The 22975-nt window shown below is 38.0% G+C and overlaps 1 protein-coding gene and 2 long non-coding RNA genes across 4 annotated transcripts; 2 read left to right on the top strand and 1 right to left on the bottom strand.

Moving 5' to 3' along the window:
* Window positions 1-1673: 1673 nt before the first annotated feature.
* On the top strand, window positions 1674-4881 carry LOC131328036 (uncharacterized). Its single transcript, XM_058361164.1, has 6 exons — window positions 1674-2388; window positions 2533-3177; window positions 3267-3437; window positions 3516-4195; window positions 4297-4390; window positions 4742-4881. The coding sequence occupies exons 1-3, from the start codon at window positions 2290-2292 to the stop codon at window positions 3387-3389; spliced, it is 867 nt and encodes a 288-aa protein (XP_058217147.1). The 5' UTR covers window positions 1674-2289; the 3' UTR covers window positions 3390-3437; window positions 3516-4195; window positions 4297-4390; window positions 4742-4881.
* Window positions 4882-5137: 256 nt separating this feature from the next.
* LOC131328035 (uncharacterized) lies at window positions 5138-6241 on the top strand. The gene is made up of 4 exons (XR_009200339.1): window positions 5138-5256; window positions 5365-5465; window positions 5552-5627; window positions 5713-6241. It is a non-coding gene; the product is annotated as an uncharacterized LOC131328035 (long non-coding RNA).
* Window positions 6242-8355: 2114 nt separating this feature from the next.
* LOC131328034 (uncharacterized) lies at window positions 8356-17382 on the bottom strand. 2 transcript variants are annotated; one of them, XR_009200338.1, is made up of 4 exons: window positions 15887-17382; window positions 13548-15166; window positions 10729-10816; window positions 8356-8426 (listed from the first exon to the last, which is right to left on the bottom strand). It is a non-coding gene; the product is annotated as an uncharacterized LOC131328034 (long non-coding RNA). The 2 variants fall into 2 exon arrangements; XR_009200337.1 differs by lacking the exon at window positions 8356-8426 and having other exon boundaries at window positions 10320-10816.
* Between the last annotated feature and the right edge of the window lie 5593 nt (window positions 17383-22975).

The raw sequence follows: 22975 nt of genomic DNA, 5'->3' as shown, positions 1-22975 counted from the left end.
CAAACCAGCCATAGGATGAAGGACCATTTAAAGACATTTTTTTAAAACCAAACAGTAGCCCATTGAGTTTATGCTCCTCTATTTCTTATAGCCTCCCATGTGTGCTTCGTAGTATACCGCCTTGTACGGGAAACAGTCAATACAACTTCATGAGCTTTATCAGATTACAGTTCAAAACAAAGCGCTAGGAATGGAGTGTCGTATCTGATAAATCACATAATTTGTCGGTCTGGGCCAGTGCCATTCCCCATTCTAAATTACAGTAGTAAAAGTAGCGGAAATAGATCTTCCAAGGGCAGAAATAAGTCTTGCATCGAATAGTTTGTAAAGGGGACCACTAGGGTGCCAATTGTCTAGTCCAAGGAAAGTAGCTTGTCCATCCCCAATGATGTGTTTCACAAAGTCATGGGCCAAGACTCTCAAATGCACATGCGTTTTGTGATGGTCCATGAATAGTCATATGGGGTCCTCATATACCAAAAGTTCTGATCCCTAATGACAAAGGTATGGACCTTTTTCACCCATAAGGTGTCTTCTTTTTTACATAAGGCCCACAACAGCCTCATCATAGTAGCATTATTCCAAATAGGAAGAGACTTTAACCCCAGTCCACCTTAAGCTTTTGGTCTGCACACTGCCAACTATTTGACTTTGGCTCCTGGTCTTTTAATATGAAGACCAGACCACAAAAAATTCTTAAGGATAGCCTGAATCTCTCTCAAAATCTTCTTTGGTAAAATAAACAAGGAACACCAAAAAGTTTGCATGCTGAATAAGATTGATTGAATGAGGAGAGCCGTACCACCAAAATAAAACATTCTATTAGACCAACTATTAATTCTTTATTGTGTTCGTTCCCTCAACTGCTCACAGTCCTCATATTTTTGTTCAGTTGAAATGAGACGCACTCCTATGTATCTCACATGGTGAGACCCTTATGGAATACGTACCATCTAAAGAATTGCAGTTTCAGTTGCAGCATTGACACCAGAAAAGAGGACTTGGCTCTTCTATAAATTAGGCTTTCATCCAGAAGAATAGTACAATGGGTAAAATTCATCCAAAGCCTCTTTAAGAACCCTTAGTGAAGGATAATCTGCTCCAGCTAAATCTATACAAATCATGAGCGCAAGGTAAGAAATGGAGACATTGCCACATCTACGATGGTAGGTGAACTGGGTTTGAGCAATTCTTCTCTGAATAATTTAATAAAGCCCTTCCATTACCATGAGGAAGAGATATGGGGGGATTGGGTCACCTTGTCTAAGCCCCTTTTCTCCTTTAAAGAACCCTACCAACTCACCATTTAATACGACTAAATACATAGCAGAAGTAATGCATTGCTTAACCCAAAAGATAAACTGAGCAGGAAACTGTAAGCCCATCATAACATCAAATATGAAGTCCCAATCCACAAAATCGTAAGCTTGATTTAAATCTATCTTCATTGCACACCTTGCAGACCCTGAATCTATTTGATAGTTCCTCACTCATTCTTGCAGCAATAGATTATTGTCAGCTTTGCCCTACTAAACCTTCATGTGTGGGTACTTAAAAATTTTATATGCCCGCTTCTTTATTGCTCATACCAGATTACACCTTACATTGATATGCTGTTGCTTCTTTATTGTATTTTATATCCCCCTGTTCATATTCCCTCCAATGATACTACCCAACTCATTATCTTAAGTGGCCTATCCTTTTCTACATGGCATTTGGTGCTATGACAGTCTCTTTCATGTGCAATAAGGAGTTGCTCATCTTTGGGCTATTCAAAGCAGCGTGTTAAGGCTGGTTTGTATAGTACACTTTCGAAATTATTGCCACTATTGGTTCTTAATTGCTGAAAGTTGCTGTTATTTTTTGTAAATGAAGGATGAAAAGAGGACAGAAGCGACCGCGAATTGAAAAAGGGAGTACTAGTGGGACGGAAGCACCTATGGAAAGTACCAATAGCAATCCTTATCTATTATTCCTATACGTATGTTTACCACCGATGTAGTTAACTGGATAATGTGTTCAATTCCACCTTATATTTAGCTTAACAAAATTTTGTACGCATTGAAATGCAGTGACGACTATATAAAAAAAGCAAGAACGAAAAAGACCGGTCCGAGGTTTTTTGTAAGAGAGGTTAGAGTTATTGCAGTTCTAACTCGTAAACTTTATAATTTTTAAACTTCAGTGATAGATATTGATGAAATTTTGACTACGTATCTCATGTTTTGGGTCTCAATCTTCTTCTGAACTATGTAGGTTACCTCATTAGCTGCAGAAGCATGGAACAATATGTCTGATGCTGACAAAAAACCATTCTTGGACTTAGCCAACCAAAGAAAGGCCCGCACAAACAAGAATGCCCCCATAAAGAAGAAGACGCATGCGTTGGTATGGCTTTGCACTTATGGTTGTTTATATAGTTCATTATAATGTTGAAAATATTATTCTGTCCGAATCATGGGCTTATTAAATATCCAACCCTTACGACCTTATCCAACCCTTTATGTATGGATTTATTATTTGCATGTGCAGCCAGTGTTTCGGAGTAGGTGTTCACCAAAGGCATTGGTTAAACTAAATGCATCGTTAAACAAAGATCAAAGAACTGCTGTTGAAATAGTTGGTTTCGGATCGATGCTAACTCTACAATGTGAAATTCTGAAACGTGAATTCATATCAAAATTGGTTCACCACTTCAACCCGATGAACAAGACCTTAGAATTTGGGAGGATGAAAGTCTATTCAATCACGCCAGCTGATGTTGGAAAGGCATTAGGGCTACCCCTAAGAACCGTACCAGTTCCGACTACTTGTGAAAATTTCCACTTTGAACATATTCGGGCCATGTTTGCTGCAGGGGATGAACAATTGAAGAGAGGGGTAACCTTTGAAATGATGAAGGAAGTTTTTAAGTCGGGGGTAGCAGATGCGAAGTTCCAGACTTCGTATGTCCTGTTTGTCTTGTCTTCTTTATTGTGTCCAACGACAAAGGATGTGGCCTCCACCAAGTTCTATCCGGCAGTGTATGATTTAACCAATATTTCGTCATATGCATGGCCACAGTTTGTGTTGGATTGGTTGGTCAAGGAAATAACGATGTTTAAGAAGAGAGATGTGAAGGAGGTTGATAATAGAAAGGATGCCCCTGGCGTTTCTGGTTGTGTGTTGCTCTTAATGGTAATGTACATGTCATATTCTTCTTGAACATAATTTTTTTTTACCTTTCTAAAATCAGTTTTTATAAAAATGTACTTTTTCCTTTGCAGCTTATATACTTTGACAAAGAGGAGATGGGAATGAATGTTGGTAATGTTGGTGTTCCGTTGATTCAGTCTTGGACGACGAATCTTATAATGGAACGAATTGCCAAGGAGGAGAATTTGGAGTAAGTAGATCCCATTTCCGGCCAATTTCCTCAGCCTCGTTTACTGCATCCGGTGAGAAAACCTTATCTTCTTATGTCCAATGAGCCATTTATGTCATGTCAATTTGTAACATTGACCTTATGTTAATAGGAGGCGAAAAAGGCTTATCATACTCTGCAGAAATCATTTCTTGAACAAATGCAATGCATCATCATCATGGACGCTGCCTTGATGGGTCATGTTTTTGAAACAACAACCGAAAAAATTCCCTCAAAAGAAACCGATGTCAGGGAGATGGACAGTCCTTTGGATGATGATGCTTGTCACGAAATTCCGTCAAGTTCCACATCTACTCCTAAAATGGCAGGGAAAAGGGTTGCCGCAGATGAAATGGATGAGGATAGGATATCCGGTTTTGAAAATGTTCAAAATGACCGTGACATGCCATTGTACACCCCTGAGCACAGGTTCGATGATGTTGTACACACCTCCATTATGGACAAATGTGGAAGTCAGACGGGGATGGCAATTGACCAACAGAAACTGAACATGGAAGAAGAAGTACAAGTGCAAGAACAAGTCGTGGAAAACCAAGGCAAAGTTGACGGAGAAGGTGAACAAGTTGAAGTTCAAGTACATGTGGATGGAGTTGTAGAAGAACATGCTTTGACTCGACCATCAAAGAAACGGGGTAATAGGACAGTCAAAGCAAGTAAAGCTACAAGGACGCCATATGTGGCTGAACCGGAGGTCAAAGATTCAAAGTTCACAAAAGAAGAAAGTAAATTCATTGAATATGTTATGAAACCAGCTCGGAAAAAGGAAGATATGTATGACTACTAACTTGTACTTCGTAAAAGTAGTGTTCCGTGTTTTTCTATTCGGTCATCAAGGTATAAGTAACTAATGAGGTGTAGTATGATACTTGCAGAGCGGGTCTTGTTTCTATGGATGGCATGACGTTCAGCCCATCTCGGACAGATTTACAGAATGTGTTCAAAGAAAGGGGTCTGATGTCGAATTTGGTAATTAATATAGTACTTGTAAATTTGTGTACTTCAAATGGAAAGGTGTCTATAACTTTTCCATCAGGACGTACCCCCCACTTGTGAGTAGGTAGGTGCGGAAGTAAAATTAAGCCTTATTCATACATAGGCTTCTTCGGTAGAAAATGAGCCACTTCAAATAGGTTCATCGCTCCAGCCCAAAATACAATTAATCCGGCATGGGCTACATGAGCCCTTACTTGTTTACCGGATAAATTGATAAGTTGGCCATTTCCTGCTCAGCAACCGAAACCTGTGATTTTTGTACACATTTACTCTTCATTACATGTATTCATGTCCAATTTTCGATTTGCTCCCATTGTTTATCAGGTCATGGATAGCATGATTGTGTGGTTGATGAAAGAGGAAATAAAGAAGTCTCCCAAAAAATACGGAGTCCCCATTCCCACACGGCACATGTTCTCAAGCACATTTGTGGTATTTTCAAATGGATACCTTAGATCAAAGTTGTGAACTTCTTCATTTACTTAATTTTGTGGGAATTTATACAACGTTTCCATCCATTGTAGGGAAATTTGCGAAATATAACAAATTTAAAGAAGCAGAATGTCTTGACCGACATTCTTGGATATGATGTCGCGATGTGCAATTTGGCAAGTCTTACATTTTATTTCTTTACGTTCATAAATTTGTAATGTTATTTTCTATGGTTGGGCCCATTACTGAATGAAAAATAATTGTGGATGCAGTTGTGTTTGCCGATTTTGCTGGCCACATGTGACCATTGGTTTTGTGTTGTTATAAACCTGGTCGAAAAGCGAATTGATGTCCTTGATTCAATGAACGTAAAAACTGATGAAAAGACCTTAGCTATTGCAGATGTGGTAAGCACATCTTTTGTGTTTGTTTGTTGTGCAATGGTTTTATCCTTTGCGGAGACATTTTACCTTATTTGTGACTTTGTAATAGAGTTATATTTTTGTTTGGGTCAGGTATCGGCGCTCTTTTCTGTTTTGAAGCGGACAAGGCCAATGGAATATCCATGGAAGAATTGGATTATCCACCACCCAAATGTCCCACAGCAAAAGAACATGTGAGTGCCTACATTACAATGTAACATCTCCATTTTCCATACAATGTTTGCATGATAATGAATGGGACACACTTATGTGGGTGCAGATTCGATTGTGGGTTTTATACCTTAAGGTTTATAGAGCACTAGACTGGGGGAAGGATGAATACACGTGAACTAGAGGTAAATACTACCCGAACACTTATTCATCAACCATATGCACCTGAAAATCCCAGAGTTAGATATTTACAAATGTTGTACTATACAGGCTAACATGGGTATTGATATGCGAATGAGGCTACTCGTACGGTTTATATTATCCCCGCACAACAAGAGGCGAGATGATGTACTGCAGAAGTGCAGATAAAAATTACCGGGTACAACGGAAGCAGAAGTGGTTGTAAAATGGCACTGCATGAGCAGATGAAAGGATTTCGTATGCACTGATTTTTGTTAACTATTTATAATGTGTTTTGTCCAGTAAGTTGGTGTTTGAATTTGAACAATAGTAAGACAGTTAGTGATTGTTTTGTCCAGATGATAGTAGGTGCTGGTTTGTGGGTACAGTGAAGTGGTGTTGAAGATAGGTTACAGGAAGGTAGGTTACAGAGTAGTCAGATAGAAGGGAGACAGATAATGACAGTAGTAAGGAAATGTGGGTGGTTGTGGGGTTGGTTAGTGCATGGGTGGAGTATTTCATTTCTGGTGTTGGTGCACTATTGTGGGTGGTCTAAATCAGTCCAACCTCCATCATAAACAACTTTATGAAAAAGGGTAGTTACCAGATAAAGGATTAGCCCTTCTGGTTCTTTTGCTGTTACTTATCATCTACTCATCTCCATTTATGACCTGTTTTGCTTTGATTGCTGAGCACCATTGGGTTGCATGTTGTGTAATTGGTTTCTTTGTAGCTACCTTACATTGGTATTCCGTTTATAGTAGGTATCAATTTTGTATTGACTTATACTTGGAGGGTTGTTCCTTGGAATGTTTAAGCTTTTGTGAGGGGGGGCATGTCTGTAGTTGTTGTTACTGATACTGATGCTACCTGTTAGTGCTCTGTAGCTGCTGTGGAAATGGTTTCTTACGGCTATTGATGTTCTGCCATTGGTATTATGTCTTGGATATTGCTTTGACTGCTCATGTTATGGCTACCTAGATTATGTTCCGACTGTATGCAGTCTAGTAAATGCAAGCCATTTGTAACGGGGACTTGGTGATGGGGAGAAGGTACTTGTCTAGTTCTATCAGTTTTTTGGTCATTATTTTTTGGATTCTGCTATCCATTTGGTACAGTCTGCATAACAAGTTTTTTGCAACATGTGAAACCATTCACGGTTTGTTGGAATACTTGCCACCAGGGAAAAGGTTTTTATCTGCATGATTGGGTTTTGTTTCCTGTGTTGTCAGAGAAGTGCTAATGTAGGGTTTTTGTTGTTTTCTGTTGCCAAAGGAGCTTGTTCTTGCAAGTTCAGTTGAAGCTCAAAGTTGTGGAAACTTTTTATGGCGTTCATGTAAATTACTTGTCCTGAGATTGTACAAGTGGTATTCACATCTTAAAAGTGGTAAATGGATTAGTTGGAAAAGTTACTTGAAGTTCTTCTACGACATCACTTTCAGTACTTGGAGGACACTTTGACACTCTTATATATTGGAGGACACTTTGACACTCTTATATATTTTCCTATCTTTTGGAACACTTCAGAGGACACTGTCTAATCATTCGAACTCTTTACATTTGAATAATAAATTGGAATGCTAAACACATACTTTATTTCAACTGCAATACCATATTATAATTTCAAATGGAGCACGTCATAATTTTTTACTATTATGAACAAACATTTTTATGGCCGGTTCAATGATTAACGAAGCAATATAAATAATTAGTCCAAATAGAGGTGGGATATGTACAAAAAACATGGATCCGAACTTCCCATTTGGAAGAAGACTTGAAATTGGAGAGAGTTGTCGTATAGGGCCGCCACCACAGAAGACCCCAAATCCATCGTTGGTCTTCCACATGCTTGGATGATGCCCAACTTCAGAGAAGAGTGGAGAGAGTTCTCACAACAGATGAGGGTTGTTGTGGAATGACCCATACAGTTATCACCTACCCGATTGCCAGCACCACAACCCCTAACAACCGAAACTGATATGACAAACAACTCTCGTTCCCGACTACGAAGACAGATTGACGGGGGTGACAATGACGGCCCTCCACATTGTCACCTTTCCCAGTACGTACTAATTTATTTGGGTCAAAAAGGCCAACTAAAAAGATACAAAAGACTTTCTATGGTTTGTCAAGACTACACTTTTTATCTTTAACGATGAAATTTTTTTTTACCGGAGACCAAGTCCATATTTGTAGACTAAGTGAAAAGGGTGAAAAGTTAGGTGGTGGTTCTTTCAAGACCAAGACCAAGTCCATAATTCCAAAATACTACATTATATATATGTAAGGATCACATGTTTATCGTCTAAAGACCACGTATTATTATATGGCATCTTTCAAGACCAAGTCTTTATTGCCAAAAGAAGCTAGGTGGTGGTTCTTTGAAGACCAAAACCAAGTTCATATTCCCAAACACTACATTATATATGTTAACGGACCACATATTTATTGTCTAAAGACCACGTCTTATTTTACCCTTCTGTTATGGCTACCTAGATTTATTTTACAAACAATCACAAACAAGCTACTAATTTATCGGGCAGAGCAAGACTGTACCGGGCAATTCTTGGCCGTTTGGCCTTCGATACCCCAGGAAATAGAACCCGTCGGTAATGCTCAGGAAAAAGACCGAAAGGCCCTTGAAATAGCACAATAAAATGCTCATTCTCTAGTTCTAGATCAAGCATCAACGGAAAAAGTGCAAAAGAACAAAAAAGGTACCTAATCCAAGCACAACAATAACATCTGAGAGCACCTTGCTTTGCAAGAATAACAAAGGCTGCCATGTGCATCTGAGATTGAGGCTACCAAGCACTTAGATTGCTAGATGTAAATAAAATGACTTACGGAGGCATTAGATCTAAAAATTAGCATTCAGGAGTTGGTTTACACAAGGAGAAAAATAGTCAGAAATCCTTCTCCTGAAGTATTTTGGCATAGTGTGGTGTGGTTCTGGTTGTCCCTATATGGTCTAATGTCTATTACACAGTGGTTAGCCATTTTGAGTCGCCTTGCTACCAAGGACAAAATGCTGAATTGGGGTATCATTGAGAATTCTAAGTGTGTCTTGTGTAATGGGCATGAGGAAAGCCATGTTCACCTTTTTTTTGCTTGCCCTTTTGCTTCTCAAGTGTGGTCTTCTTTGTTGCACTAAAATGGCATTGCTAAGCAACCCGAGAATCTGGTACAGGAGCTTCATTGGATTGCTTCTCATAGAAAAGGGAAAGGCATGATTCAGTGTGCAAGCTATCCCTAGCTGCCTCTATTTACCACATTTGGTGGGAAAGAAATGCTAGAATTTTCAAACGAAGAGTGGGAAATGTGGATGAAGGGGTTCAAAGGACTGTTTCTGACATTCAAAGCATGTATTAGCTCATGGAGAGGTATCAGAAGATCTAACATTAACTCCCAAATCTGCTTGGCTTGGAATATCTTGGCTAAAAATTTTGAGGGGTCTTAAGTGGTAGATTTCTTTTCGTATTTGCTCAATTTTTTTGGTTTTGCTCATGTCTTGAGGCTGCTCTACTAGTTTAGAGCCTTTCCTTTTGTTGTGCTTAGGATTGGGAGCCTGTGGTAGATTTGATTTAGGATTGGGAGCCTGTGGTAGATTTCTTTTTGTATCTTCTCAAATTTTTTAGTTTTGCTCATGTCTTAAGGCTGCTCTAGTAGCTTAGAGCCTTTCCTTTTGTTGTGCTTAGGATTGGGAGCCTGTTCCTATCCTTCTAATTTCCTTGTTTGTGTACCTTGTTCAGGGGCAGCTCCTCTATTTGGTTAAAGAAATCTTAAATTACTACCAAAAAAAAAAAAAAGAGAAAAGTAGCACCATATATTGCTCCTCTAGTTCTAGTTCTAGATCAAGCATCAACGGGAAAAATGCAGAAGAACAAAAAAGGTACCTAAATTCCAGCACAACGATCAAGGCTTGAATTTGATAGCTTTCACCAATAACATCCGAGAGCGTTTGCTTTGCAAGAATAATCTTCACAAGAATAATAAAGGCTGCAATGTGCATCTGAGATTGAGGCTAACAAGCACTTAGATTGCTAAATGCAAAAAAAAAAAAAAGACTTACGGAAGCATTAAATTGAAAAATTAGCATTCATGAGCTTTCTTGTAGGTTTTCACTAGGATAAAAATTAACACAATATATTGCTCCTTCTCTAGTTCTAGATCAAGCATCAACGGAGGTTTTCTATGCAAGTATTGACCTAATAAATTCTCTTACACTACAATGCAAAAAGAAAAAATTCCTAAACTGCGAAGAGAGAAATACTTTAATTTCTCCTTGTAGATAGAAACTCAGATTCACTTGTATCTCTGGAAAAACAATCAAATATGCTTCAACGCATATATATTGTCATATTTACCCTTGGGAGTATTGATGTCACGTCGGCAGTCGGTATCATGTCCCCGTATCCGTTTTGGTTCCAATTACGTCACCTAACTACTTACCCATAGTGTTTTTTTGTTGCCAATATTGTATACATCAACGGGAGTGAGCGGGGTGTAAGTATGTTAGTCAACAAGGGTTCCGGACAGCCGTGAACCCCAAATTCGCCTTCCGTGGGGCTCGAACCTTGTGTCAGCAGTTGGTATCATGTCCCGTATCCGTTTTGGTTCCAATTACGTCACCTAACTGCTTACCCATAGCAATTTTTTTTTTTTGCCAATATTGTATACATCAGCAAAGGTGAGCGGGGTGTAAATATGTTGGTCAATAGGGGGTTCCAGAGGCTGTCCATAGCCCTGAACCCCAAATTTGCCTCCCGTGGAGCTCGAACCTCCGCCTCCACTGTGGAGGGAGGGTGAGACAACCAACTTTACTAGGAAAGGTTTCTCGCTTACCCATAGTTAACTAATGCCTTTATCTAACATTCAATCGCACTGTAAATATTCGACTATCTTGTTTAAGGTTCTAATTGGCACTTTCAAATACCACAAACAAAGAGCAATCATATTTACCACATGAATCAGTTACGGACAAATCAGAGTCGTATCATACATTAGTGCTACATAGCCGTAGAAAATCCTTTCAATATTTAACCAACAAAGACAAAGGATCAAATTGGTGGGGATGGGGATAAATTTGGTCATCCTTTTTGTTACCAGTTCGGCCGGTTATAAGGTGTTACAAATCATTGTCATTCCCTGGTGAAACCATCAACATTGCCGCACAATTTACGCACTCTTGTTGCTATTAAAAAATAGGAATAAAGAAGCTACTTATGAATTAGCACAGTGGTCCTGTCAATTAGACCACTTGTTGAGATTCAAAACTAAAGCTACATGGATCACACTTCAAACATGTGTTTCCTAAAATAAAGGGAGAGGGGATAGAACTAAGCATACTATAACATTCAATTGATCTTATTGTAAGAGGTGAGAGATAAAACGAAGCAAGATTTATCAAAATCATTCAAAAACCAAGCACCTAGTTAGGAGTGCAATCAAAAAATATAAGACCGCCTAAGTTAATAAATGAAGCAGTCAACCAAATCCAATATGTAACGCTACTTGTCAATAATAACAATCCTCCTTATGGACAACCTCATATGCTCAGAACATACCTTTAGTATAAAACCCAACCACATTGTTGGTGGAGAAACATAGTTGATGCAATACAAAGACACATTCAACCTTAGTAGCAGATCCTTCTAAAATGGGTGCGCTCCCTAGACAGGAGCTAGAATTGGCACTCCCAAGATGGGACCTTGACGGGAGCTTGCTCCCCTCAAGACAGGAGCTCGCTCCTAACTAAGATGGGAGCTTATCGGCCGTCAAGGCAGTTATTCTTGAACTTTTAAGGGAGTAATGCCATTGTGGAAATAAGAATATGAGAATCATATGTTTTCTTGATAGGCATATGAGAATCATACTAGTCAAGAAGTTTTGCGAATTGAGAATAAATAACTTCCAATAATTACACTTTAAGATCGAGAAATTTTTTAGTATCACTTTTTCTTTAATGGTTAAGTATTTAAAAATATTTTATATACATATTTTTATGTAATCTATATACGCTCCTTGGGCGCTCCCAACCTTAATTAGGAGCTTATAGGTGCCTCCGCTCCCCCGCACCCACTCCCGCTCCCGCTTCCGCTACCGCACCCGCACCCACTTCATGCTACTAAGCATTCAACTGTCATGTTAATTGGGTAGAAGCACGAGATACACCCAGAGTTAATAGGGCAAAGAGAGGGAGAGGTTTGGGATCTTAGCATCTCTCACATTTCCCAATCCTAAACTTGCGACAAGAAGTACTAAACAACCACCATAGTCGATGCAATACAGCGCGGAGTCACTCACTGTGTTAGTACTCATTCCAGACTAATGATATCCCAAATTTGGACCTAAGAGAAATTAATGAAAGAACAAATTTAAAACATACAAATAACTATGGGTGTGCAAAAAACCCGTAGACCCGACTCGACCCGAAGGGTATCAGGCAGGGTTGAACATGTGGTCCGGACGGGTGCAGGTTTAATTTCTGTTAAAAATCAGATTTCAGTTCGGGGTTTGGATTGGTGCATTCCTTACCTGTGGGGTCAGACCCGACCCGACCAGCCCAAAGGCTAAACCCAACCGACCCGACCCGACCCGAAATAAAGAATCGAGCTTGCGAACGGTTCTACCACCTGTGCGGTTCAGTTTGCGGGTCCTAAAATGTTCTACCCGACATGGTCGAGTCGGTTTCGGGTTTCGGGTCAAAACCGACCCGTGCACACCCCTACTCTTAACAAAGAAAAGACACATCCAAGGACATTCAATTGTGATGCCTCTAGTAGACAATCCATTTAAAAAAAATGTTCCAAACTATTTAATACAATTCTCAAACTTAATGTGAAAAATCATGAATAATTAAGGGATAATTATCATTAAACGTCACAGAAGTATTTTCTTGCTCATGTACATAGTATGGGTACCGCGATTGTAATAGCTAGCTAATCATTTCGTTTACTTCTTTTGCTTCTAAACGTTGCAGCTCAATCAGATGATAAAATGCAAGTAAATCCTCAAGGTGGGGGGGGGAGATGAAGAAGAAAAAACACCGAAGGAAATGGAATCATGGCATCAAAGAGATTTCTACCAGACCTCCATACAATCACCGTGTCATCTTGGAAAGAGAACGAACACGAAATTAGTAGACTGTAGTGTTTTTTTCGTGTTCAAGGAATTTTGGTTCAAATAGAGAATCAAGCTTCAAAAGGATCTGTGATCAATCCCCAACCTCTGATTACAACAAAATTGCATGGTGGTTGTTGGTGCTCTCACGCAAAGAACTCAAACCTTCTTCCTGTTAATATTAGCCTATTAGGGGAAAAGAAGTAAAGGAAAGCTACAGAAAATCAGTATGGCGAAGTCATAACTCTTAGGCCCTGTTTGTTAACTCGCAGAACCCATGGATTTCTGTTTGATTATCCCATGGGCCCCAGCCTATTTTTGTTTTCCAAAATTTCGGTGGGATTTTTTACCCCATGAGATGATAGTCCGTTCATTAGGGGGATTTGGGTACTACCCACATAACCCACTCCAACTAGGAATACTCGATCCGATCCCCTACTTATAATGATTTTGATGCTCATGATAATACTTTGTTATGTGCAAAGCACCTCCAATCTATTAAACCCAACACTCGGGAAAAATACCAGAGTCCCCAAGCTCGATTTCATAGGCTGTTAGTCATGCTTGGTTTTGGATATGTAGTCAATTTCAATGTTAGCGTTAGTCAATGTACTTCTGTAAATTGGTGAACCGCTATGTGGGGTGTTAATATTACGCAAACAAATCAAAGATGCAAATAGACTTGTATGCCTGTGCACAGTTTTTTTTTTGTTTTTTTTCTGTTTCAAAAATTTATGGGTCATAAGAAATGCTTAACTCCTCAAATTAAAGAAAATAACAAAACCAAGAAGATGATATCATACCAACTCCCAGTGTGACTTGTGAGATATAAGCAAACATAGCATAGTGGTGGCATTGGTCAAAACCTCTCAAAACGTCTTCCTATCCTAGCATTGGGGAAAGAACAAAAAAAACTGCAAACAATGTCGATACAGAGTTTTAGAATTTAATTATAAAAAAAAAACTCTCTAACAACTGAACTAAAATGAATGAAACTAAATAAGTCAAATCAATTACCTTTAGATCATAGAGCCCTTCTTCTTGCAAGGTCCTGACACCAAAGCCCTAATAGAATCACATAATAACAGATGTGATCGATTTCAAGATGCTTAAAGCAAATGAGGAGGAAAATGAGATCTCAAGATGCTTAAAGCAAATAAAGGGGGAGAATAAGAGATCTCTGTATTTCAAGATTATTGACGAGTCCGAAGATCCATCGCCTCTCAAAATCCGCAACTCTACACCAGATGGATAGAGTTCATGGCACAAATGAAACAGAGATAAGGAAATAAACCAGATAGACCTAACTGTGTATTGCGTCCAAAATCCCAATTGTCTTGAGTCATGAAGTCCTGAATGTGTTCATGGCGGTGGGTTAATTATCTTCTCCGATCAGTGTGGGTTTACTGCCTTTCTCAAAGGATTCAAATTTTGATTTCTCAGACCCCAATCCATACCGTACAACAGCAGAACTAAAATGATCTCAGCCCTGAAATCAGTTCCCACTCCTCCCAGCCATCAAAACATTTCAATAGTAATCTAGACCATGGAACAACTGCTTCCCATGGTCAAAGCAAAAAAATTTAAACAAACAAACTATAGACAGTGACCTCGTACATGTTTGTCATTTGCAAGCTTCTCATATTTTTAGCAGATATCCTTCTAAAATGCCTCCCTATGCCAAAAGATAGATAATGAATCATTGATCCACTCTCACATCGTTCTTCATCCCTCCCACCCTACTGGAGAAAGTTCAGGCATTTAGTCCCTCCAGAACTTCAACAAAGTACTTGTGGGGCAAATATGCACCATGAGAATTTGAGGCCGTTTCAACATATATATGATAGTAGAGATATACAGAAGCTCAACTCTCTAGGCAGCCATTGAACGTATAGAGAGACGAGCAAAGTCATATAGTCATATGTACCTCCCACAAAATGCCAAAAACAGCATCCTTGAACTTAAGCATCCCCTTTCAAAAAGAACTTAAGCATCCATTTCCCGTGTTAAAAAAAAAAAAAATTAACTTAAGCATCCATGTCCAAAACTCTTCAAGCCCCCTCTCAACCATACCACGCCAAATGAAGTTTTAACAGTTCTCGATACGGTCAAAAAAAATTACAACCCACTAATTTGGCAAAAATAAACAGAATAAAAAATAAAAAATAAAAAAAGGGTCGGGAGAAGTTCAAATGAACAGAGACAAGGAGGCTTACAAGCATTTATCTACAGAACACTTCATTGTTTTCCATGGTCCAATATTGGCCAAGAGATATATAGACCTAAGAAGACAATGACATTTTGCTTCTGCCAAGAGGAGAAAACGTAGCTATTTTTCTTATGGGAATTACCTTTCTCAGATAGTTTTCTCCAAGTCGATAAAAGCACCTCCACATATGAAGAGATTACATTTAGTGTCGATCTATGAAAAAACATACACAGCATCAACAGCTAAACTGATTTAGGAGCTCGAACACAAAGAGAGAGAGTATCAATCAAAGCAAAGCAAACAAATTAGAACTTATTCTTATAACGTGGTGTACCCTTAATCAGGTTTCAAAGAGACAAATTATAGATGTATTGCTGAAGATGAGAACTAAACCAACTTCTATTAGCAAAATGAAATTACCAACAGAAAACATTGCTGCCCGTATGTTCAAGAAAGATGGAATGAGAGGCGTCATAAATCAAGAAAGATGGCATACTCAAACAAAACAACTGATACACAATTAAAAACTGAAAAGAAGGTAGCATTCCTAATTCTAAGTGTCTCCTGAGAAAATTCAACATGAAACAACACACAAAATCAACAACAAAGTAACAAACTGCATCGTTAGTTCTGAGGAACTCTCAATGGAAAGTTGTAAATTCTCCTAAGTAGATCCCCATATCATGTTATAGATTTGTGGCTGTCTCAGTTCATTGAGCTAAAAATCCTGTGAATGATATGGCTAAAGAAAAATAACAGAGGTTTCTTTACTGTTTTTTGGACAGATGTAATTCATTGCTGCTTTTCAAATTTTAGAGTTTCTCCAACAGCTTTCAAGTTTAGATGGGTTCTAATTCCAACATTGCTACTCTGCAAGCACGTTCTTCAGAACATCATCCTTTTCCATATTTACCTAAACTGGTATGAGTGTACCTGAATATTGTCGCCTCTAGCATGCTTTCGAGCTCCTATCTCTGGGACATTGACTACCTGGATAGAGAGCCCCACAAATCAGAACACAAACACATTAACTACCCACATCATTATAGCAACTCTCAAGTGCAAAACAAGGTTCCTATCCAGTTCCCACCAATTTCAAACTCGAAGAAAAGCTGAGTCAAGAGAATCTCCAATGCCAATGCAATAGCTAAAAGAAGTGTGAAAATAATAGTTATATAGGGGCAAAACTCAGAATTTTTTGCAGATTTTTGCTTCCGTCTTTAGTCTTGGTTTTATGCTTGCAGAATAAGACCAACAAACATTGTAGAAGATGGTGATTCACTAGCAAGTGAGCTCTACTCAGAAGTTAAGATAGGACAATAAATCCGAGTAAAATATCATCTAATATAGTTGTTACAAACATGGGATTAAGGGTCACTGCTATACTTCATTCAGCAATCACTGCCGATATGAAAAATTCAGTCCATCTCTATAAACTAAAATGGCACAAGTTCCAACAGATTGGTCATAAGGCTGCCCCAAGATCAGTTTCCCCAAGATCTGCTGACAAGCCCTCATTTAACTAAACTCAGAGCGAACCAAATAGAAGATGCATTTACCATTCGTTCCAGCACTTTTAGTAATGCTTGCTGGACACCCTCACCCGATTCATCTCAGCTTATTATATTAAGGCTCTCAACCGTGAAGTAGTTTTAGAGAAACCTTTTTTGTGATATTGTCAACTTCATCAATATACACGATGCCTAGTGGCGGAACTAGGATTTTGGCCCGAGGGGGGCCGGTTTAGTAGGCATATTTGTATCAGAACATATTATATCATAGAGCTTTTTTTTGATTGCAAAAGTATATGAATCATTTTGTTATTTTAGGCCTTTTTTTTTCGATTGATAGAAGAGATCATTTACATCATGATGTACAAAATACAAGCCTGTGACACTATATCAGTTGTGAGAGTCCACGAAATAACCAAACCCAAAAACACAACCAATACCAAAAATAAGCTCATCATAGGGAAGAAACAAAGGAAAAAAAAAGGAAAAGCCCGTCTAAGGGGAGAACATGCACTCGCAGGTGGGGAGATTCGAACACCTGACCTCCTAGTGAAATGCAATAGTCTTGGTCAACTGAGCGAGCTAGCCCCAGTTGGTTTTCCTTAGACTACTACAAGAGTCATATGCTTATTTTTTTATTTATGAAAGAAATTGAGTAACGAGAATGTAATATAACCCATTTTTTATTAAATCAAACAAAAAATTATTAACTTTTTAAGTAAACATTATACTAATAATATCAGTAATACTCAAAATCATATATTAGAGAATTTTTTCCCTCGTTCGGTTGGCTTTTGTGAAATTTTTGGGTTTGGTTTTTGGGGTAATGAGTGGAGAGAGAAATGAGAGTAATGATTGAAAGTAGGGACAATGAGTGTTTTTAGAGTTAGAAAAAAATTTCTAAGAAGCCAACCGAACAAAGCCAAATTAAAACTGGGGGGGGGGGGGGGTGTGTGGTGGGGGGTTGGAGGGATTTGTTCTGCTTGGCCCCAACATACTTCCAGCCACTAACGATGCCTTGCTGGGCAGCTGCCACATTGTAGTCAGCAACCCGAGTACAAAATGCCATGACAAGAAGTAAGAACAAAATTCTGCAAAAGCTTCGTTGAAAGGAAATGTTAAAGATGAAATTTGAAAGGTGACAAGGCAGGAGACGAGTGTGAAACTCACCTCATTCACGACCAATTTTGAACATGCAATTAGCATGATAAGGATTGTCAAAGAAAATACAAGTACTAAGAGAGACGCTTTTTCTGTTTTTCATGCAATGGTTTTTTAGAAGAATGCAAAGACAGCACTAGAAAGGGTTCATTACATGAACCTAAAGTGGCTAACAAGCAAATAAGAGAAAAAGAATAGAGGCTACACATAAACAATACGACATCGTGAAAGGATGTTGTATATGGAGTTAAAAGAGCAAAGATTTGGACGTCAAGGATGAAAAGTGATCAACAACCAGAATATGGACTGATTCATTTTTTCTTGAACCAGAAATAACTGAGGTAGATATCCATTCAAGTAAACCTGCCATTTTGTTTACTAAACTAAAGTAACATGTCTCCATCTACAAAAGACTATTATGGGTTAAAAGGATCTCTCTTTTACAGAAATAGATATAAAATCATTTTATTGGCTATAGCAACTAAATGCTCCAAAAGTCCGCCAACCATCATCTACCGACTATAATGAACTTAGAAAATGCCTAGCTGCCCAGTCATCAAATAGCATCCTACTTCATTTACAGTCAAGATTCATCCATGCACTTTCGACTATGAGCATTGGAAAGAGTCACTCGCATCCAGACATAAGCTAGATTTTCATCGCTTGAAGCAAAAAATACATAGATCTTTTATTCTAACAGCAGCCGACCCCAAGTGATTGGGACATAAGGCTCGGTTTGGTTTGGTTTTATTCTAACAGCAGAAATGCTACTCAGTACACAAGGCAGAATTCATAGATGCTATAAACATTGTACAGAATTGTTGAACTCGCAACAGTATCAAGGCGAAATCCATGCCATCAGAATCTTTTGTGTGTGTGTGTGTGGGTGGGTGGGTGGTAGTGGTGGTGGAAGGGCCATAGACTTAGATCTTTATCATAAGGAGCTTGTACAATATGGACTCCACATCAGATCTTTTGGCACCAAACTCGCTATTCCATTTACATCAAGAAAACAATAAAACCTCCATAAGAGAGACCAAATTCAAAGTACATACTTTGGCTTCTTCTTTTTTTAGAAAACGCACTTTGTCTGCATTTTCACATGGGAAGGGAAGAAAACTATAAACTTTCCTAGTTTGGCATTATAAGCCAAATGGCTCTCTTTTTTTTGTCCATAAAAATTTGATTTTGATCATAATTTTTTTACCTTTTAGGAAGCAATAATACTCCAAAAATCGACAAAAAACTAACAAATACAAAAACAATTTTACTTTTTAGAGAGAGAGAGAGAGCATCTCCTACCTACCCTTCATCATCACGAAGCAATAATACTCAAAAATCGACGAAAAACTAACAAATGCAAAAACAATTTGAATAAGGATAAAAAATAAAAATAAAAAACCATTTTGCTTATAATGCCAAACTAGGGCAATACACTAACTAGGTGGATCACTATCTTTTCTTTAGAATGAATAGAAACAAAAACTGTGCAAGAACTTGTTGCTCTTTAATTTCGCTGCACGGCCACACTATTAAGAAAAAAATTCGGCCATTGATGTCAAAGAAATTATGTTCCGAGTTATATCATCGGTTACTCATGCACCATTGTCGTCAAAATTCACCCATAACCAATGATTCTGTGAACTGTATTGACCTCAAGGCAAAAAGGAGCTCTTTGACTAGACATGCAAAATAGTGTACCCAGAAAGCAGAGTGTCCTTATCCATGACCACTAGGACAAACCAAATTTTCTCCACAGCAAAGAAAGGAACCTATAGAAAAGAAAAGAAAGGAAAGGAAAAGAAGAAGGGAGGAAAATGAGAGGAAAATATGAGGAAAAATTTACTATTCATTGAACTTCAATTTTTATTTTCTTCTCTCTTTTTCTTCCAACCAAACAATAGAAGGGAAATTTTTTTAATTTTCTTTTCTTTTCCTTTCCTTTCCATAAGTTCCAAACAGAGCCTATGGGAAACAAATAGAAAAGTAGCCAAATACAAACTTGTACCAAAAAAAAAATTGTTTTTGTTTTGACAACCAAACAAGTTGTAAATCATCTCACATAGTCACATGCAGATACAGTATCCATGCAGTCACTACTTACGAAGGTCGAAATATTCTTAACCTTTTTCATAGTTAGGTACTAAAGACAACAAATAACCAATGAAAACGATTGACCTGGACATAGTGTGTGAAAATAAAGAGATGAACCCCATTAATAGGGTAAGTTCTGCTAAGATTTTTGGATTTTTTTCTTATTTTGTCCTTATTAAAAAAATCGCATTTGTTATTTTTGTGCCTAATTTTTGTAGATTATTTTTTCGTCCCTCAAAACACGAATTGAAAAAATAAAAAAATTATGGTTTTTATCCAAATTTTTTTGAAAAATATTCAAGATAAAACAAAAAAGGGTATGCTAAAAAAAATTGAATGAGGACAAGACAACGAAAAGCCCTAAAAACCCAAAAAGTCCTTAGCGGAATTTAGTCTAAATGCATAAATAAATAAATAAACTGAAGGAAACAACATTTTGATTGCCCATGCAAATCGCCGTGGTTTGATCCCTAGTGATTAGATCCAACGTACATCTGTGTCGGGTCTGGGTTTGATCGGTCGAACGCGGACGGTTTTAGCGGTTTGGGTACGCTTGAAACTTCAAAACCAAACTGCGAAACTTGTTGTCCGCCTCCGCGTTTGATTTTTAGCCGGCGACTGCGATTATTTGTCGATGGCTTCCCCTCGTCGCCAATGCAACACACCTGAACTCTTACTGGTTCGTACGCGAAGGGCTTAGATTGAACTGTAAAATAGAGAGAGAGAGAGAGAGAGAGAGAGAGAGGAAATATTTTTGGGAGGGAGAGAAGCAACAGACGGAGACACGGAGTAACGGGGAAAACAGAGAGAGAGAGAGAGAGCGAGCGAGAGAGGGGTTGTGGAGTAGATTTGAAAACGAAAGGACAAGGAGAAGTCAAATAGTCAATGTGGAGTAATTAGGATTGACGGTTATTCCAACGGGCTCATTGTTCGTATGAGATTTTTCCAGAATTTCCAAGAATATTCACGTGGCTCCTAAACTCCGTTAAAAAAGTTGTTCAAGTTTGGCTTATTTATGAAACAAAGGCAATTTTAAACGAGTTTTATTCGAGCCAATCTCGAGTAGTTTGAATGTTGAAAAGCATGTGTCGAACGAGCCGAATGGTAACTTTTTTGAGTTTGGTTTCAAAGATTAAAAACCTTCGAAAATATATTCACGATTGATTTGTTACGTAATAAAGCGATTTTGAAAGAGGTTTTGGAAAACAAACACGAACCCGAACAATTTGATTCATTTATCAGCCCTAGGTCTTCGTTGGTTTTGCATTTGTGCCCAAGTTTAATTTGGTTGTGGCCTGATAATAGGTTTCGTTCAGTTCGATTCGTTACCATCCAATTTGAAATAAAATCGGACCAAGTATACATATACATAGATGTATACATATGTGTTGTGTACTAGTGATGACCTGTGTCAACAGCACTACCTACAAAAGTAGTGGTACTATTTTTTAGACTGTGACAAATTCTTTCCAAAAATTCTAAATTTGAACATTGAACTTGCCTGTGGCATAGTCGTTTAGCTGGCATAGTTGTGCCTCAAACAAGGCTGCTCACTAGATTGCGCCGCAGTGCATAGATAGAAAATTTTTATTTTTCATACGAGTTGTATTCCGCCTGAATTACATTCTATCATGTACTCTGACTTATGCTGAGTTTTAAATATAAGTGACATATTCAACAAACAAAAAAAAATTTGCCTGCGGCACTCTGATCACGCTTAATTCATATGCTACACTGCGGATTCACTTGTTTCGATGAAAAAAAATTATTTGAATAATATTTTAGGGGGTGTTCCACTTTTGAAAAAAATGTAATTTCAAGCTCAAAAATCATGTGTTTACGTAAATAATTTTCCTATTAATATGGATCTTATTTGATAGATCTCATTAGGATCTTTTTAAACGGTGCAAACAAATTTGAAAAATTATTTTTTATTTTTATTATATTTGAATTTGAAATTTCCTTCTTTTTTCAAAAAGCATTTTTTAACAAAACCAGAACACCCCCTAGTCTTGTTGCCAAATATGTTTCAATGCAAAATGGTTTGTCTAGCTAATTATTCTATGCTTACGGCACTTCGTGACAAAAAGTTTTTATTTTTTGAGCCCTTACAACTATTTCCAATTTGTACATGTAATTTTTTAGGTAGTGCCATAGCATGGGTTATCTATAAGTACCAAGTTGCATTGATAAGATACAAATTGAATTATTATCCAAACTATATAATTCAAACCAATACCATGCATGTTTTTTTTTTAATTGGTAAAAGTAACATTTTATGGAGGGAATGGGGATTCCAACCTTGGTTCGAAAGTATATCCAAATTGAACAAAACACACCTACTGGGACATAGTTCATTACACCTATTGGCCTATATGCCCAGTGTAACGCCCCGACTTTTCGGAAGCAAAAAATAATAATTTCTTAAGAAAACTTTGCTAAATAAATATAATTTTCCAAGATAAAGGTTTATCTATTACAATCACAAGATAAATTTACTGATTCAAAATACATTAACTTCAGAGTTGACTCTAAGCTTGACATGAATCCCGAGCAAACTCGGTCTCTGTCCCTGATATTCCTCCTGTGTCCGACTGCTCCTCCATTGAATCCTGCGCTTTCTGGCAAATTGATCGCCGAGGCAATCGATTTACCAGGATATAGACGTATCCGTGAGTGATAAATTGCCCAGTAGAATAATCCAACCCAACTACCCCTCTTACCTTACAGTTAGCAAGCAGCAGGATAAATATGGTATGAAGAAGTAAAACAGAGATTTTTTCACATAAATTGATTTATTACTATCCATTATCTCTTTGTGTGATCTAAGATCCCTCCGCGAGATCTTTCCTCCCCAACCGCTAGCCATGCACTGTCCCATGAGATCACTTTCTTTTGTTGTCGTGGATTGCACCTCAGTTATGTACCTAACGTATATCCCTCTCATTACAACAAAAGAAAGCTTATCATGCCCGAATCATAACTAAGATTCGCCTATCTTATACACCACATCACAATCATCACTGGGCTTACTTTGCCAGTTTCCATTCATCATTGGACTCCCGCCAGATTCAATTCATCACTGGGCTTACTTTGCCAGTTTCAATACATCACTGGAGACCCACCAGTTTCAATTCATCAATCAACACTAGGCTTACTTTGCCAGTTTTAAATCATCTCATTTACTTCTCAAAATCACGCCTGCAGGCAATCTAAAAATAAAAACTTTTCAATTTATCCATTATCTAGCATCGTC

This window comes from Rhododendron vialii, chromosome 5a (genome assembly GCF_030253575.1).
Source record: "Rhododendron vialii isolate Sample 1 chromosome 5a, ASM3025357v1".
NCBI lineage: Eukaryota > Viridiplantae > Streptophyta > Magnoliopsida > Ericales > Ericaceae > Rhododendron > Rhododendron vialii.
This window is presented reverse-complemented; position numbering and strand designations above follow the sequence as displayed.